Raw genomic sequence first — 17,491 nt, forward strand, 5'->3', positions numbered from 1 at the left:
TCGGCTGCGGCACCGGGGTGAACCCCCACACACCCCCGGGCTCCCCCTGGGGCGGGTCCCGCAGCCGGAACCCAAGCGCGGGTGCCCGTTCCCGGGCGGGCCGGTGCAGCGGGAACCCCCGCTCGGCAACACCGGCCCGCTCGGCAACCGCCTCCCCCGCGGCGCGGCCGGGCCGGATGGCGAAGCGAAGCCCCGAGGAGCCGGGGCCCAGCGCCGGGGCCCGCAGGAGGAGGAGGAGGAGGAGGAAGGTGGAACGCAGCCCCGGGGAAGCGGCGGCTGCCCCGAAAGGCCCCGCCATGGCGGCAGCGCCGCCCCGCAGCCCCCAGGAGTTCTCCGCCAACTGGAAGGCGCTGCAGGAGGTGAGGGGAACCGGGCGGTTCACTGCGGGTAGACGGAGCCACCCCGGGGCTGGGTAGGGGAAACCGCCCTGGGAGGGCCAGGGCCACGCTGGGTTTCCCTGAACACAGGCACACGTTGTGTGGAGTAATTAAAAAATAACAATGTTTGTGTCAATAAAAGCAGGGAATTACCCATTGCAGGTAATTCTAGGACCAGCAAGAGTCTGGGGCCAGGATGGTGGGGTCAGCAATGCAGGGGAATGATCCTTTTTTCCTTTTTTTTGGTCATTTTAGCTACTGAAACAAAAGGCAAATACCTCCAACGAGACCCTCTCTACCTGTCAAACATCCACCAAAAAGAAGCATCTGCTCCCAGCTGGAAATGGCCGAGAGGTTCCAGCTATCAATGGGAAAGTGGGAAAGGCCCAACCCGCAAATCAAACGGACAGTAGTTCTGCTAAAGATGCTCCTCCTTTGGCTGGGCCAAAATCCAAGAGAGGTGCAACAGACAAGGCTTTAAATGGCACCAAAAGTGATGGAAAAGGCTGCAAAGAAAAGAAGAAAGATAGTAATGTTTTAAAGGAGAAAGATGATATAAAGCATAAGAGGAGGAAAGCTGAAGAACAGGCAGAGCAGCAACCCAAAGAGTGAGTACTTCAGGCATCACACAATACTTATTTTGGGAGGTGTACATAAGGAGCACAGAGCAGTACGTTCAGAACAGTTGCACTATTCCACACCAAGTTTTGGGATAAATAAGCTGCATGCTGTCCCGCTCCTCAGATATAGCGATGAACCTGCATAGGTGACAGGACTAAACTGATTTTCACAGAGCTCATGTCTTGATGTAAAAAATAAATATGCTTTTCCTACACTTCAAAGATGCAGAACTGCTTTAAGACTGTTAAATGTAATTAAATCTGTACTTACCAGGCCCGAAATCTGGTTTGATGACGTTGATCCAAAAGATATTGAAGCAGCAATAGGACCTGAAGCAGCAAAAATCGCTAGAAGAAATCTGGAACTGGAAACCAAATCCAAAGAGTCTGTGGAGAAGGTGCTGGTTAAAGAAACAGCTTCTGAAGGGTGAGTGACATCTCCCAGCGGAGCCGTGGAGATTGTCCCTGTAAGAGGTGTCACCAAGCTGTCCTTGGTCTCTAGGCTGACGCGAGCCGTGGCCATGGACTGCGAGATGGTGGGAGTGGGGCCCAAGGGTGAAGAGAGCATCGTGGCTCGTGTGTCCATCGTGAACCAGTTTGGAAAGTGCGTTTATGACAAGTATGTCAAGCCTACAGAAGAGGTGACCGATTACAGAACAGCTGTTAGTGGCATTCGCCCCGAGAATATAAATACAGGTAGGAGCTTTTTCCCAGAAATGTCCTTTAGGGAGGGAGCATTTAACAGGCTGTGGCAGAAGCCTCGTTGGCTGAGCTTGGATGAGTACAATCCCAAGGACACAATTGCCTTCTCAAAAAAGCTGCCGTGTTTTAACTGTGGCTTGCTTAGCTGTCTCATGCATCTAATGCAAAGTGTTTCCTTGTGTGGTATTTTTAGGTGAAGATTTTAAAACAGTTCAGAAGGAGGTCGCTGACATCTTGAAGGGAAGGATTTTAGTTGGACATGCTTTACGCAATGATCTAAAGGTATGTGGCTGCAGATTTGTTATTTTGAAGACAAGGCTCCAAAAATTTAAGATTGATTGAGTTTCTAATACATCTTTCTGGCTCAGATGAACACACCTGAGCTCCTAGAAACTACAGCTTTGTTACCTCAGTTTCTTGTCATTTCATGCTGCACCAAGTATAGCCCTAGTCACTTGCCCACTGAAGTTCTTCCACTCCCAAACGCTGTTGCTAAAGGCATCGATCTGTTTACTAAATTAAAGAGCCAGGAAAGAAGCAGAATGATGAAAAACCAGCTCAGCAGTGTGGACATCATTACCAGAGACAGGTATCTCAGATCCTGCTGTACCAGCACTGCAGGCAACTTCTACAGGTGATGCCTCCAGATTATTTCTGTTTCTTGTGCTAAGTAGAACCGTGGTTCTCAAGCCCAGCCGGTGGCTGGATGATCTTGGTCTTGTCCATTCATGGTTTTGAACTCTCTCTCACAATGGATGGAAGAGCAGGAAGCTGTACATTCAGCTGTATAAATTTCTATGCAACAGCACACTTTGGACTGGAAATGTTATTTCTTCTAGGTTCTATTTCTTGATCATCCTAAGAAGAAAATACGTGACACACAAAAATACAAGCCTTTCAAACAGAGAGTCAAGGTAAGAAGCTGCTGGGAAGGTGAACCTCAGAACTGACTCTTGAGCTGCTGACTCACTCCTGCTTGCCCGTTCTTTCTTTCCTCCCCAAAACAGGGATGTCTGCTTTTTGTCATTTGAAAAGCCTAGTCTAGGTGAATGCTTGGAATCATAGAATCATTTTGGTTGCAAAAGACCCTCAAGATCAAGTCTAACCCTTAACCTAATACCAGCACTAAGCCACGTCCCCAAGAACCTCATCTATGCATCTTTTAAACACCTTAGTGTTTGAAATATATCAATAAGTTGCTTAGTTCAGTACAAACATTACCAATAATACCTGCACACAAAATTCTGTGGCTCTCCCATTCTTTAGCACTCGCATGGTCTTCATAATGATTTTCTGGGTAGCAAAATAAGATGGTACAGTTCTACTTACAGTAAGGCTTATGCGACCTTCTTAATGGTATCATTTCCATAGGGATATACAAAATATAGATGGCTTCAAGTTCCTGCCTAGACTGCAGGAGTAAAGGTTCAGATCATAGGGAGATATTTTAAGTTTCATAACTATATGCTCATGTTTTTTCGCAGCAAAGCATCCCAAACATAAATCTTAATAATAAATATAAAATCCTCTCAGTAGTGCTTGTGTAAATCTCTTAATTCACAAATTATTCTTGACAGCTCATCAGTAGAAGCTGAGATGTGCTATACCTTAATGAGGAATACACTTAAACTAGTATCTTTTATATAAATACACAACAATGCTATTTTTTCTATTTCTAGTGTGCACGGCCATCACTGAAACTGCTCTGCGAGAGACTGCTGAACATTCAAGTGCAGACAGCGGAGCACTGCTCGGTGCGTATCTCCCCAGAACATACATTTTGGGGTAGATGAACACATTAGCTGTAGGATCCAGGTTCAATCCAGAAAGCCGTGGCTTCATTCTCACCTCTCTGTGAAAGTTAATGAGCTCTGCATGGACACCAGCACGCAGTAAGATCACTGTCTAAGCTTACTTACTGTGTCTCATACACTTGGATTATTCCCTTATATTCATAAACTCCTTTTGAGCAAGTCAGCTGTATTTTGTTTAAATGCTAATTGTTGTTTTAAGATGCCTGAGGAAAAAAGTAATTCTCAAGTATTGCCTGCTTACCTTACAAGCAGCGTTCTGGTGGGCTGGATAAAATAGTGGACAGGAGGATATAACAGAGGAATGAAGGGAAAAACAGGGAAAAGTGTCTGGATACCTCCAAGATACTGTATCAAGGGTATTTTTTCATTAGGGCTTTCCAAGTCACAATCAGAAAGAGAAGTGCATAGCCTTGTGGTGAGACACACAGTCTGAATATATATTCATCCCCTTCTGCTAGTCACTCTGAAGAACCTACACCTAGAAAGCAATTATGAAATGCTAATTGAAAAGACATAATGATGGAAGATTTAGCTGCTTTTTTAACAGTAGTATTCTTAAACCATGTCAGCTTTGTTTCATTAAGCCTCCTGTTTGTTCTGTTCTCTTTCAGATTCAGGATGCACAAGCAGCTATGAGACTGTACACCTTGGAGAAAAAGACATGGGAAGCTGCTGTTAAGAACAAATCTAACAACAAAAATAGTAAAAACTGAATGATTCTACACTGTGTTTCTATCTGCAGCTTTTGCTGGTTTCACGTCACGTTCCAGGGCAAATTTAGAGAGAACTCAGAACTGACAGCAGCTACTTCATGAAAATCAAAGGACAATAGTTCCTGACATGATAACCAAGTGGCGCCATCCCTGTGGTACCCACACCTAATGCCTACTACTGCGTGTAAACAATACCTGTAGTCCTGCCTCTGTCAAGTACTTCATCAGTTCAATTTCTGCAGAAAATATACACTGAATACGTTTATTTAAAATGTGTTTCTATTAGGATAAATGAAGGGAGAAACTCATCACTTAGCTGAAATTCACAAAACTAAAATCTTTATTTGAAATATTTTAAAGTCTACAAAGTAAGGCAAATTCTTGATGGCTGTTAGTCTCACAGTTGTGTACCTAAATCAACAGAATATATAGCTGGTTATGTATTATTAATGGCCTAATATTAATCTTTCTGATGAGAAAAATATTTTTAAATATTTCTGAAGGATCCAAGCTTTTATATCTGAACCAGAAGGGCACAAGTCTTGTTCTTATACAGAAAGTTTCTCTCTTATTTCTGCAGTTTCAAAAGCGTTGCATCCACAAGGGTTATTATCTCCTGGAGAGAAATAGAAGAGTTGTAAAATACAACATTACCTTGTTGCTTCACTTATTTTTACATTCCTTTATTAATAAAAGCACTGTGTCTAACATAGGCCTTTCAAGTGAGTGATGTTTAAAGCACATGTGGGGTCTGATACTGCAAAATCCAAAGTAACCATAATTAACAGACCAAATACTAATGTTCTGATTTAAATAATCTAAATGGATACTGGAAGGGAAATGGATACCAGGAAAGGGTTTTGGAGATTTAGCAGTTGCACGTCGCACACTGTATTGCCAGAGAAACTGTTCTGGCCTGTCAAGAGGGGACTCGGAGAACAAGGAATTACATTTATAACAGAAGGGGAAGCATCAAATCACATTTACAACAGAAGAGGGAGCTTTCTTCTCTTTTGTGATTCTTTTTTGCTGCACTACCATATTGCTGCAGCATTCATTAAACTAGTGCAGGCAATGTCTGCAGGAGACACTGGAGAACAAGTTTGCGTGTAACTAAGAGGAAAGCTGTAAGACTAAACAGTTTTATTGGCTTGATGTACAAACTTGTCATTATTGGTTTGACAACAGCAAGCCATTGCAAAAGGAAATATTAGTGTAACACATTAAATAGCTTGAATAACTTCACTGTTTCTGGTGTTTCAATACTTACCTTTTTTGGTATGACTACTTGTTGGAATTTATTCTAAGTTAAACCTGCAGGCAAATTGTCCCAAGGGTTTCTTTTGTTGATTTTCTCTTTGTATGGGGTCTGCTTAAGGATATTACAACACAAAAATATTTGGCGGTAACATGCTTTGTTCTTGTGAACCTTGGCATGTTTTAGTATGAAGAATGTAATAAATGAACAAAATGTTGCAAGAGACCAGAATGTAGTTTTAAAAGATGACAAGGGGAAAGGGACCTGGGGGTCCTGGGGACAACAGGATGACCATGAGCCAGCACTGGGCCCTTGTGGCCAGGAAGCCAATGGTACCTGGGGTGGGTTAGAAGGGGGTGGTCAGTAGGTCAGAGAGGTTCTCCTGCCCCTCTGCTCTGCCCTGGGGAGACCACACCTGGAATATTGTGTCCAGTTGTGGCCCCTCAGTTCCAGCAGGACAGGGAACTGCTGGAAAGAGTCCAGCACAGCCACCAAGATGCTGAAGGGAGTGGAGCATCTCCCGTGTGAGGAAAGGCTGAGGGAGCTGGGGCTCTGGAGCTGGAGAAGAGGAGACTGAGGGGTGACCTCATCAATGTTTACAGATATCTAAAGGGGGAGTGTCAGGAGGATGGAGCCAGGCTCTTCTCGGTGACAACCAGTGATAGGACAAGGGGTGATGGGTTCAAACTGGAACACAAAAGGTTCCACTTAAATTTGAGAAGAAACTTCTTCCCAGTGAGGGTGGCAGAGCCTGGCCCAGGCTGCCCAAGGGGTTGTGGAGTCTCCTTCTGTGCAGACATTCCAACCCGCCTGGACACCTTCCTGTGTAACCTCATCTGGGTGTTCCTGCTCCATGGGGGGATTGCACTGGATGAGCTTTCCAGGTCCGTTCCAACCCCTCACATTCTGGGATTCTGTGACTTCCAACTACTTGCTTTCAGTACTTAGAAATATTCTTACAAATACATTCTTCACCCCATATACACATAATTCTGTACATTTCTGCACTGTGTAATTGCAGCTATTTGAGAATGATACAATTCATAACCAGAAATAAGATATTAACCATCTACCCTATATTATGACAGTGGCTTCTACATACCGTACTGGATGGAAACCGCCTTTTTATTTCAGACAGCAGTTCTTCTGTTTTCTGGGACAGCATATCCAGCACCACGTCTTCTGCAAATGAACAGGATAATATACAGTTACAACTGCCAATAGTATCAGCAGGTGCTAAAGAAGAGCAATGAGGGGACAGATCCACAAACAGAAGGCAGGATAAGATGAAGTTATATCACTACAACAGAGGGGCATTTATAATTATTCAAGAACAAGAGGGATGAACTCCCAGTTCCAATTTATCCTCCTTTCACAGATACATAAGTTTTTCCTGAGAGCAACTAACATCCCTGAGCAGCTGCTGTTAGTTTTCTTTACTATTTTTTGAGGGAGAGGAAGAGATTCATCTAACACCACCATGATCTCACCATACTGAACCATCTCATTAATCAGCATACAGATGTTTTCCACCACTTCTGGATCATTTATGTGAAGGCGGTAGGCATCTTTCAGCAGCTTTATTCCACTGCCTTTGGAATCCGTTATAAATCTCAAAGCTGGTATTTCTGAAAGGGAGACAAACACTGTTGGGCTAGTTGGTCACTGCAGCATTATCTGCTTTCCAGTCCCCTGGACATGTGTAATATTTTTCCAGGAAGGTGTGTCTTATTTTTAGTCTTCCCAAAAGCTATTTTGAAGCAAGTTTGGGCAACAAGCAGAAGAACATATACACAACCAATGCTGTCACACATGGCAGGACTGATATTTTCATGCTTACTGTTTTCACATTCACTTTAACACAGTGAAACAACTTCATTGTAAAGTAATTAAACAAAACACTCCATTTATTAATAGATCAGATTGTGTCGATCTAACACTTCTCATACATTCATGCTGGGGCCATGGGAAATTAAAAACCTAAAATCACACCTCCAGTTTCACTATTTCCTCTCACCAGTCCTGGAAGATTAACTCAGAGCACATGTCAATCCAAATCCTACTACAAACTCTTGAACAATACAGAAATATCCACTTCTGAGCTGAATTGCAATTAATAATTTTTAAAAAGAATTGCTGAATGTTACCAGATAGCCTCAGAAGGCTTGCTAATGCCAGGCAGGTGTTCTTCACCAGCACTGGTCTTCCCAGGTTCATCCTGAGCGCATCCAGCAGAAGGGCTGTTGTGGGCTCATATTCATCTTCAGTTAAGCAACCTTAAACAAAACAACACAAAACCCCCAAACTTCAAATATACTCAAAAGCCTTTAACACACTCAGCAACACTTCAATTTCTGCCTCCTGTTTCTGAAATGACTTTTTAACAATGTGATTAAAGTTACAAAAGAAAGCATGTGAAAACCTGTACTACAGTAAAAAAAGGCCAAATAAAACCTTATCATGAGCTGATGCAGGGGTCATGCAGTTATATCATTGCTGTGGCTCATCAAAAAGAGCTTCATTAAGGAGAGTAAGAAAGTACAGGGAAAACTGGTTGAGAGGATGCAAGTTCCTAACTCTGCTGCCATCTGCAGAGCCTGCTCAGACCAAGCAGCCGCTATTTCCCACTGACAGACAGACACCTTTCCCATGCACAAGGAACAAGGAAGCTGGGAACACACACCTTGGAATGACAATGCCCACAGAGCTGAGCAGGCTGACTCCATAACTGGTCCATTCTGGAGATGCTCTTGAAGGACGGCAGAGATAACGGGGACGGCACTTTTCAGCAACGCGTGGTCTGTGTTGTTCGCTGGATAACCGTAACAAAAAGGAAATGCATCGAGCAGAGTTATTTAATCAAGTAATAATATCATAAGCACCTTGTATGTAAAATCTTAATGGGTGATGGCATTGGAGTAATGCATCATTATTTTAATATGGACAACAGCAGAGGGAAGGAATCCAAAAAGTACAAAAACCAATCAAATTTTACAGAACTAATATATAGTAATATTGCAGAAAGCTGGACTTCTCCTGGAGTTGGGTTTTCTTTGCCATTTGAATTATACATGGGGATCACAGCAAGAAACCTCCAAAAATAACTGCCTTTGACAGAATAAGGTCTGCAGGATGAATATGTAGCTCATCACATAAATTGAATGGGTGGTTTGTTGCACAGAGGTAATAAAACACACCAAGGGCAATTGTGCACACCCTGCTTTCACCCCTCCTCGATGATTAGAACACCACACACCTGCACAAGAACTTCTCACAGAAATGGTTGTATTTTGGCTAAGATTTTACTTTGACACCCTATCACAAAAAGAGTTGCTACAAAGTCTGCATTAGTTTTTAGTTCTCTCATTTACCTCTGGATCACTTCAAGTTATTCTAGCAGTGATGTGGAGACACCTCTCCAGAATGGGAGAAAGAAGAAAGATCCAGTTCCAGCACCAGGAATGTCTGAACTCAACTGGGCACAACACCCACTGCCTCCAAGTCACACGAGTTGAGGCACAAGACTGTGTTCTCCTTACCACCCACTGCCAAGCTCCAGAGAACTCCACAGCATGAGAGGCAGATCTTCGCATTGTGAGGAAAACCACTCAAAATCATCAGAAGGTCTGTGATTATTCCAGCTTTCCTCAGATTCTCTGCAGCAACTTCTGAAAAACACAGAGAAAGGAATACTATACAGTCTGGTATTTTTGTCCCACTTGCTGTCCTCACACCAGACAGCACCACTAACCATATTTAAACAGTGATAACGAATCAGCAATGTGATACCATCAGCTAGACAAAAGAAAGCAAGAGAACAGACCAAATGCTTTAACAGGATGCACCTAAGCAGTTTTTAGCACACGCTTTCAAACAGACCTTCGATCATCCCTTTTCCTTACAGATCTGAAATTTAGAGCAGAAAAGGAACTGAGAGGGTATAAATCACTATTTTTCAAACATTTGCAATTTAGCAATCAAAGCTACCTCAGGTTCAGAATTAGGAAACTCTGCAGAAAAGTGTTTTGGTCTTAGATGGTAAGTTTATTTGTACATGACACTTTGTACCTCGTATTTCTAAGATTATCCCCTTGCTGTTAAATTATTCTGTAACTATTTATAAAAAACAGCCTTCTGATGACTATTGAAGCGACACTGAAAACAAGTAAAAAAATACTATAAATATTTAGAAGTTACAATGTTGGAGTAAAAAAAAGTGGAGAAATTAGGTAGAATGTTTTCTAATTTGCCATTACACAGCTAAAAATATAATCAGGTTCTATGCCTTTGTTTTCCCAAGTGCTACTATTTGCACAGTTTATATTTATTTCCAAAACAAGATGAAATACAGGGCCACTCCACTAGATACAATTCTGTAAGTACCTGAAGCCTCAGCAGTGGATCTTATACTTTCAGGACTGTTATCTTACCAATATCTAGTGGATATTATCGATGTTACCACTATTAAACTAACACCTACAGGCATCCACATCTCTCAGTGAAATCACAAGTTCTGTATCATATCTTGGATTAGACTATAAAAGCAGAAACATAAGAATATTCCCAAAATAGGAACAAGGTGACTCACCACTGGCTGAAATAATCATCAATAACGTACAGACCAATGAAAGTAACTCTTCATTTCCCGAGTGTTTTCTCACGGTGTCTAGCAGAGAGGGGGCCACGTTCTCAATCAGGGCCATCACCACATCCTGTTCTGGAGCTGTCAAAAAACATTTTAACACAACAAAGATTTCAGTGTCTTGCAAGTCTGAACCTTCTGCTGTTAGCATGAGTAAAACATTCAATTAGCAGCATTTCTTCACATAACGTACCCAAAAGTTATTAAATTATTCTGTTACATTCAATTTATCCCCTAAAGCTGTAGATGTGGTCTATCTAGACTTCAGCAAAGCCTTTGACACTGTCTCCCATAATATACTCCTGCAATGGACTGGAGTTGGACCAAGGGTTAGACTTGATCTGAGGTCTTTTTCAACTCAGTTGATTCTGTGATTACTGAACCCATTTCAAACCTGATCTGCTACATCAAACTTTACAAGAGATGCTGTATTACTCAGCATAAGTTGTAAGTCTTGTAACTGTACCTTGACTAAGAATTTCAAGCAATAAACTGCAACCATCTACTTGTATCTTGGGAGAATCTACATGAGTCTTCATGGCAAAAGTGGTCAGTTCTGTGAACTTCAGCAGATAGGGCCAGGCTGTGGGGAAAAGAAATTATTTGAGACAACATCCAGTTACACAGCTTCGAATGCTCAGTGGGTATGGATGCTCCGAAACACAAGAGTTCCAGTTTCAAACAAGTTATTTTTCATTACTGATTACAGATATGAGCAGCCGTGTGTTTTAACACAATAAGCCAATACCAGTATTAAACAGCAACACATTTTGTAACTGAGTTAACATGGTGCTTCGAAAATATTAGCCGTGATCTGAAAGATTAGCCTGAAAAATGTGCAGATGCTGGGGAAAATATGAAGTTTTCTCTCACACACCTTTACTAGACACACGCAGTTTCCTTTTGCTCTCCCAGTCTTATAGCCCCAGGCATCACCCCCACATTGCCCCAATACTGATACAAATTTACCTTCCTCAAATGTCAGTTTGCCAATTCACCTTAGTCACCAATTAAAATATCACTTAGTTTTGTTTTTTTCCAGCCCACATTTTTCTTACCCAGCAAAACACCTCTGCTGTGCAACAAAAGCACATACAAAACAAGTACCAACACATCACATCAACTAGTGACCTATTCCAGTATTTTCCAAAAATGCAAAACAGGAAGAGAACAATTTCATTCTCATTTCTCATCATAAGAATATTTTTCTTCTTCCTGTTATCTCAAAATGTAAGGAAAGAGCAGAATAAATAAACTGATAAAATAGTGCCTTACCGCTTTTATCTCTCACAGAACTGGCAAAGAGCTGAATGGCTTTAACCTGTACTTCTTCTATATCCCAGAAAGCCTGCATGAATTCTACACACAAAAAGAAAACTCTTCTAATTGCTCACATTTTCTCTATTTTGTGCAAGATATGTTATTTTCATTTACACGAATTCACAAGTTGTGATTGTTGAAAAGAGAAAAACTTTCCACCTAATGCATCAAACATCTAAATATTAAAGTGTTATGATTCATCTCTATAATATGTGTTTGACATAATATTCCAACAGGTCCCCAAAAATATATAAAATCAGAGTGGGGATAAAAGCTTTAAATATATTATTTTGGTACTCTTTTCAGATTAAGATTGTATCTTCCTTTTCTAGGAGGAAAATAATGGAGCAGATCTTTTGTGGCATAAATCAGCAAACACATCAGAATGCAGACAACAAAAGCAGGGGTCCCAATTTTTTTTAGGAATGACCTCTGACCACATTTAACTCGCAGAGCAGGTATGGCTGGTAACCTTAAGAGGTTACAGAAAAGGCTGTGTAGTGATCCTTCCTCAAAAGGATCCCATTTTATTTCAAGTAAAATGAACACCCAGTAATTCATTTTCAGGTAGAGCAGATGCTGACTGGAACACACGCAGCTTTATTTCCTGTGAAAATCACCATTACATTAATCTGATTTTCCTTATTACCTAGAACTTCTTCAATTCTTCCCTCAAGGAACACATCTATTATTTTGGGAGGCAAAGACTTTTTCAGTTTTACTGAGGAGGCACCTGCAACAGTCAGGCATTCCCTAATAAAAGGGTCATCAGTGAGATCCCTAGAATTATAAAAGACAAAAGCAGTAAAATCAGTTAGAACCGATGAGTTACGACCAAAAAAATTTCTACAGCCTTTGTTTCATTTTTATTTAGAAACCTAATACTACTTTGAAGACTGGATTCTTTGACAGAACTTACACAATTTACTTCAAAACGGCTATTAGAAGAGCTCATATTGAGCAAGCCATGCTTGGGCTTCAAGTTAATGGCTTGTAAAATTGTGTATAACATGATTTTGTAATGTAACTCCTCAAAAAAGGGGCACCCACACCTATCAGAACGCACGCTTTGAATGAACACCAAATCTTTCACTTCTTTAATAACTCAACTTGTCAAGGCACTAAGATCAGCAACCTCGACTCAGCCTCTTTCAAACAGCAGCCAATGCTCCCATCTTCAAGAAGGGAGGTGAGGCACAGGATAAAAAAATAAAGGGAAAGCATCCAGAACTCACTTTGCTGTGGGCCTCATGCAGGGCTCAATCTCTAGCATCATAAATAAAATTGGAAATAAAGGTGCAGAGCTGGTATATTCAATTTGCAGTGGCATCACAATCATCTCAAGACGGTTGGTATCCTGTCTGATATCCTGCAGAAAACACATTGTCTCTTCTGCCTGTAAGGAGCACAATATCAGAAGAGCTTCCACACACTCACAGACATCCCGGTGGGCTCAGGACATTTTAAGTCTATAATGAAACATTATTACATACATTCAGAACAGAGCAGGTCATCATGTCGAGTAGAATACAACCTAGAGACCAGATGTCAGATTTTTCAGTAAAAGAAAAACCAAATGTTTCCGGAGCCATCCAAGACTTGCAACCTGGTGAAATAAGAATCATACAGTCACGGCACTGACATTGTACTACACACAGTTTTTGCTTGCACATCCGTGAACCACAAACAATTGTTTTATGTCTAAAAATCATTTAGAGATAATCTGCACAGATTAAACATTTTTTTACTGGCGATATACCCCAAAAGACTAAAACACTCTATAACTAATGAGTTATTTTCTCAGATGTTACTGCAGAGGTATTGAGCTAAAAAGGATTCCAGCTCTATCTGTTGCAGAGTTCTGAGACTCAAACATATTATAGTTTTCAATTGTGAACACAATTAATGCTCCAGGCAGCCACCTATGAATATCCTATTCATGTTTCAGAAGACAAATAGTACAATATGGAGAAGTGGGACAGTAGATAATTTTTTCCTCTTTGGCTGATTTTTCTCTGAGAACTAAAAATATCCACCACAGCTGAAACTTTAAAAAATAAAGTAAAAAAAACACAACAGTAAACCAAATATCTACTTTCTTCCACTCTTATTTTCCATTTCATCTCATCTGTCATAAGCGTTTCTGTACTGAAGTCACTAAGCACGAAGGATGCTTCACCAGTCACAAGTATGTTTGATGGCTTGAGATTTCTGCAACACAAATCACAGAATGTCAGGGATTGGAAGGGACCTCGAAAGCCAGTTTGGTGAAGCCATGTTGACTGCCCCTAATGACCCTCTTATCCCTGACATGCCTTGAGATGGCACCAAGGAGAAGTCATTCCATCGGTTTCCCAGGGATGGAGGTGAGGCTGACTGGTCTAGAGTTACCCAGGTCCTCCTTCTTGCCCCTTTTGAAGACTGGAGTGACATTTGCCAGTCCTCAGGCACCTCTCCTGTTTCCCAAGACTTGGCAAAGATTTCCCATCAGTGTGTAAAATTAGGGTTTAATGATATTTAACTACAGATTCCCAGCATCTTTACACATCAGGAGGTTTGGTTTGTTTTTTTTTTTTTTTTTTAGGGGGGGTGATTTGGGTCTTTGTTTGGGGGTTCTGTTTGGTTTCTTTGTTTTTAAAAATATACAAGTCACCTGTCAGACAAAGTGCATGAGATTTCTACTCACCTGTGGAAAATATTTTGTGTGTGTATATAGAACAAAGCATCCACCATCTGTCCCAGGAAACTCATTATCACCTGTTGAGCAGAATATACACAAAAGTGTAACAAACAGAGTAACTTTCAAATATATTTTGGAAGAAGATTCCAAGCCCACCCTTCAGCAAAACACTTTGCCCCAGAGATTTTGGGGAGGACTTCAAGAGGGAACACAGAGGAAGGAAATATAAAAGCAGCGAGACACTGTCAGTTCAGCCAGGTGCCTCTTCTGTACTTTTTACCGTGTCTGCTATTTTTTCTGACTTGTGCTTTTTTTCCTTGATTACAGCAGAAAGATCTCCCTGGCCTGAGTGCTCCATTACCAGACAAAGGAACAGAGATGATATCTGTAACACAACATTACACTGGCATTGTCTAATTGTTCACAGGTAATAACATGTTCAGTAAGAAAGATAAAACCGAGCACTTGGCCAAACTGGTGGGTGTGGTGTTCACCACTACCAAGGTGTTCTGAGATGATTCATCCCTCACAGAGAATACAATAATTACTAGTTTTTATTTGAAATAGAGCACATTTGTTGTTTTGGTTTTCGTTTCTGTTAAAAAAACCCCACACCATTATCAAGCATCTTCTCTGAAGCCATATGGGACAATTCAAGTTAAATATATCAAATATACATCCATAACATTTTACCTGAGCACAGAATCTGCAAAAACTCAGGGCTTTTGGCTTTACAGTTTCCTATAGTCTCCTGTAAAGCGTTTTTATGCAGGTATGCAAATCAGTATTGCACACTGATTCACACCAGAAGCTGTGAGTCAGTATGTAGTACTGAAATGCGATGGACTCCTTCACAGCGTGTTTATTCAGGAGTTAATAAAGCAGGTTTGTTTCATGTCAAATAATCTTTTTTTCTGTAGCATCTAACACCAATGACCCTAAATGTAAACCTGCAAAAATGCTTCCACACCTACGTTAACCATGTATTCCAATTTAACCAATCCTATTTCATTCTCACCTCATTATCCCAAGTCACAAACAATTCCTTGTAAACACAGATGTTTGAATGATGAAGTTTTAGCAAATCTCTTGCCTGTATAGAAAAAATACAGAGAGAGCTTTCCATAGCTACACAGTCCTTCCCACTGACCAGCACTGTCAATAATATCCTAAGCCAGTTCTTGACTTGTTCATGTCACATGTCTGATCAAATCTTTTCAATATGCAAGCTCTGTTGTATATTTGTATGTAGAAGTGTCAAGGAAAAATATTTCAGTAAGACTCTACTTAGTATAGTTACAAATTGAGTTTACTAACAATAAACTATGAACAGAGCAAGGTTTTCCTTCAGCTTAAAGGCCAAAAGGATGAACTCTTCTCTGTTTTCAGCATAAAGCAAACACAAACTCCAAAACAGGGCTATCCTCTGAGAAGAGTCGTCCATTTGAATCCACATATTCAAGTAGAGGAACAATTAATATAAAATCCTGGCCTGAGCTCAAGCAGAGGGCAGGGAGCACACCCCTCAGATAGCCTTACCCTATTTGCATCTTGACTATTTACTTAGTTAATCCTTACAGATAAAAAGCTTTGTTCTGTCAAGACTTTGGTCTTTGTAAATGAAGCAGTGAAGAAAAACCACAGATACCTCCTTCAGGGCCTCATTTGCTTGCTTTTCTTCAATGCATTCAACCTGCACCAAAAAGAAGATAAGATCATAACAGAGAGACAGCCAAACTCCAAGCCAGAATAATCTTGTCAGAACGACTAGAACTGAAAATTGTGTATGAACAAGCGCAAGTTTTCAATGATAGCTCCAATCTCACATTTGGAGCAGTCTTGCTGCTGGGAGGTGGCCAGAAACAGCATTTTAAAGCTAGCCAGTCCTCCTGTACTGCCAAAGTGGCAGCAAGCTAAGGTGAACAAACACCTAAATAGGCTGGTCCCCTTTCTCACTTCTAACCTCAATATTTTGATAAAGTGATCAAAACCTTTCCATTTCCAAACCAGCAGCATACTGAGAGGTAAGCCTACTGTGACCCAATGGCCAAGCTTGCCTCAACACTTCTGTTACTATCAGAAGGGCTCATGGAGATGACAAACATGTCAAAGGAACCTTGCTTTCCTAACAATCATCCTCTCACCTGCTTTATTATATATTTCTTCTTTGCATCCATTTCTGTTTTAAGTTCAGCCACCAGCATAGTGCCCAGCGCCCCAGGCTGCAGCTGCTCCAGCACCTGTGGGGCAGAGGAGATACACTCAGGCACTTGCTCAGCTGTAAGTTGTAGAGCACCCAAGGCAGAAAAGCCCCTTCAAACCCCTTTCTGGGACACTCGGCACAGTGCACACCCCCAGTTCCCAGGAGCTGGACCACACGCACCCCATTCCAGGAACACACAGGCCTCCCCTTCAAAAATGTTTGTCCACACTTCCCCCTGCTCAGCAAAACACCCTCATCTCCCCAGGGCCACTGGCATCCCAGCACATCCCTCACTAGGACCACAGAATCATTTGGGTTGGAAGAGACCCTCAGGATCATTGAGTCCAACTATAACCTAACTCTAGCACTAAGCCATGTCCCTAAGAACCTCATCTAAACACCTTTTAAACCCCTTCAGGGATGGTGACTCCACCATTTTTCTGGGCAGCCTGTTCCAATGCCCAACAGCCCTTTCTGTGAGGAATTTTTTTCCTGATATCCAATCTGAACCTCCCGTGGTGCAACTTGAGGCCATCTCCTCTTGTCCTATCACTTGCTACTGGGGAGAAGAGACCAACCCCCCCCCATGCCATAACCTCCTTTCAGGTAGTTGTAGACAGCGAGAAGGCCACCCCCCAGCTCCTGTTCTCCAGCCCCCATGTCAGCCCCTTCCTCAGAGCAGTTCTGACCCTCCACAGGGCCACACAGCCCCTCCTTGGGGCCACCTGCATCCCCTCCCACAGTCACATATCTACACCCTCATCCTTAGGCCACAAACCCCTCCCCAGGGTCATCCACTCCCCCCAAAATACCACAGCCGTCCCCCTCCCATCACACAAGGCCTGGCCCCAGGCAGCACCTCGTACTTCTCCATTGCAGGACTGGGCTCCCAATGAGGCAGCGGGTGCGGAAAGACCCTCAGGAAATGAGGCCCCTCAGCCGTTAGTAGTGGGAGCCCAGCAGGGTCAGGCCGCTTCCTTCACTCTTAGGTTACATTTTCAAACCAAAAAATCACCGTTATTAGCACTGAGGCATAAGCACACGGGAAAGACAATCGACCCCTGACCCCTCTCCCCACGACCCCTCAGAGGTGTTTCCCCAGTGGGGGCTGCGGCCCCTTTAAGCACGCAGCGCCGGTGGGCGGGGCCTACCCGCCCTTCCG

The 17,491-nt window shown here is 42.1% G+C and overlaps 2 protein-coding genes across 23 annotated transcripts; one reads left to right on the forward strand and one right to left on the reverse strand.

Moving 5' to 3' along the window:
• The first annotated feature begins 95 nt into the window (after positions 1-95).
• Positions 96-4,936, forward strand: REXO4 (REX4 homolog, 3'-5' exonuclease). The gene is made up of 8 exons (XM_005512921.4): positions 96-359; positions 633-985; positions 1,272-1,424; positions 1,500-1,693; positions 1,893-1,981; positions 2,539-2,613; positions 3,379-3,453; positions 4,125-4,936. The coding sequence occupies exons 1-8, from the start codon at positions 177-179 to the stop codon at positions 4,224-4,226; spliced, it is 1,224 nt and encodes a 407-aa protein (XP_005512978.2). The 5' UTR covers positions 96-176; the 3' UTR covers positions 4,227-4,936.
• STKLD1 (serine/threonine kinase like domain containing 1) lies at positions 4,542-17,491 on the reverse strand. 22 transcript variants are annotated; one of them, XM_005512880.4, is made up of 19 exons: positions 17,189-17,486; positions 16,271-16,366; positions 15,775-15,819; positions 15,145-15,219; positions 14,407-14,511; positions 14,133-14,203; positions 13,542-13,657; positions 12,940-13,052; positions 12,682-12,842; positions 12,096-12,226; positions 11,402-11,485; positions 10,593-10,709; positions 10,073-10,207; positions 9,024-9,152; positions 8,168-8,296; positions 7,632-7,760; positions 6,975-7,112; positions 6,587-6,666; positions 4,542-4,842 (listed from the first exon to the last, which is right to left on the reverse strand). In XM_005512880.4, the coding sequence occupies exons 1-19, from the start codon at positions 17,201-17,203 to the stop codon at positions 4,795-4,797; spliced, it is 1,917 nt and encodes a 638-aa protein (XP_005512937.2). In that variant the 5' UTR covers positions 17,204-17,486; the 3' UTR covers positions 4,542-4,794. The 22 variants fall into 22 exon arrangements, with proteins under 22 accessions (XP_005512937.2, XP_064891772.1, XP_064891776.1 ...); XM_065035700.1 differs by having other exon boundaries at positions 17,196-17,482; XM_065035704.1 differs by having other exon boundaries at positions 13,596-13,657; positions 17,196-17,464.

Source organism: Columba livia, chromosome 19, assembly GCF_036013475.1.
Source record: "Columba livia isolate bColLiv1 breed racing homer chromosome 19, bColLiv1.pat.W.v2, whole genome shotgun sequence".
Lineage (NCBI taxonomy): Eukaryota > Metazoa > Chordata > Aves > Columbiformes > Columbidae > Columba > Columba livia.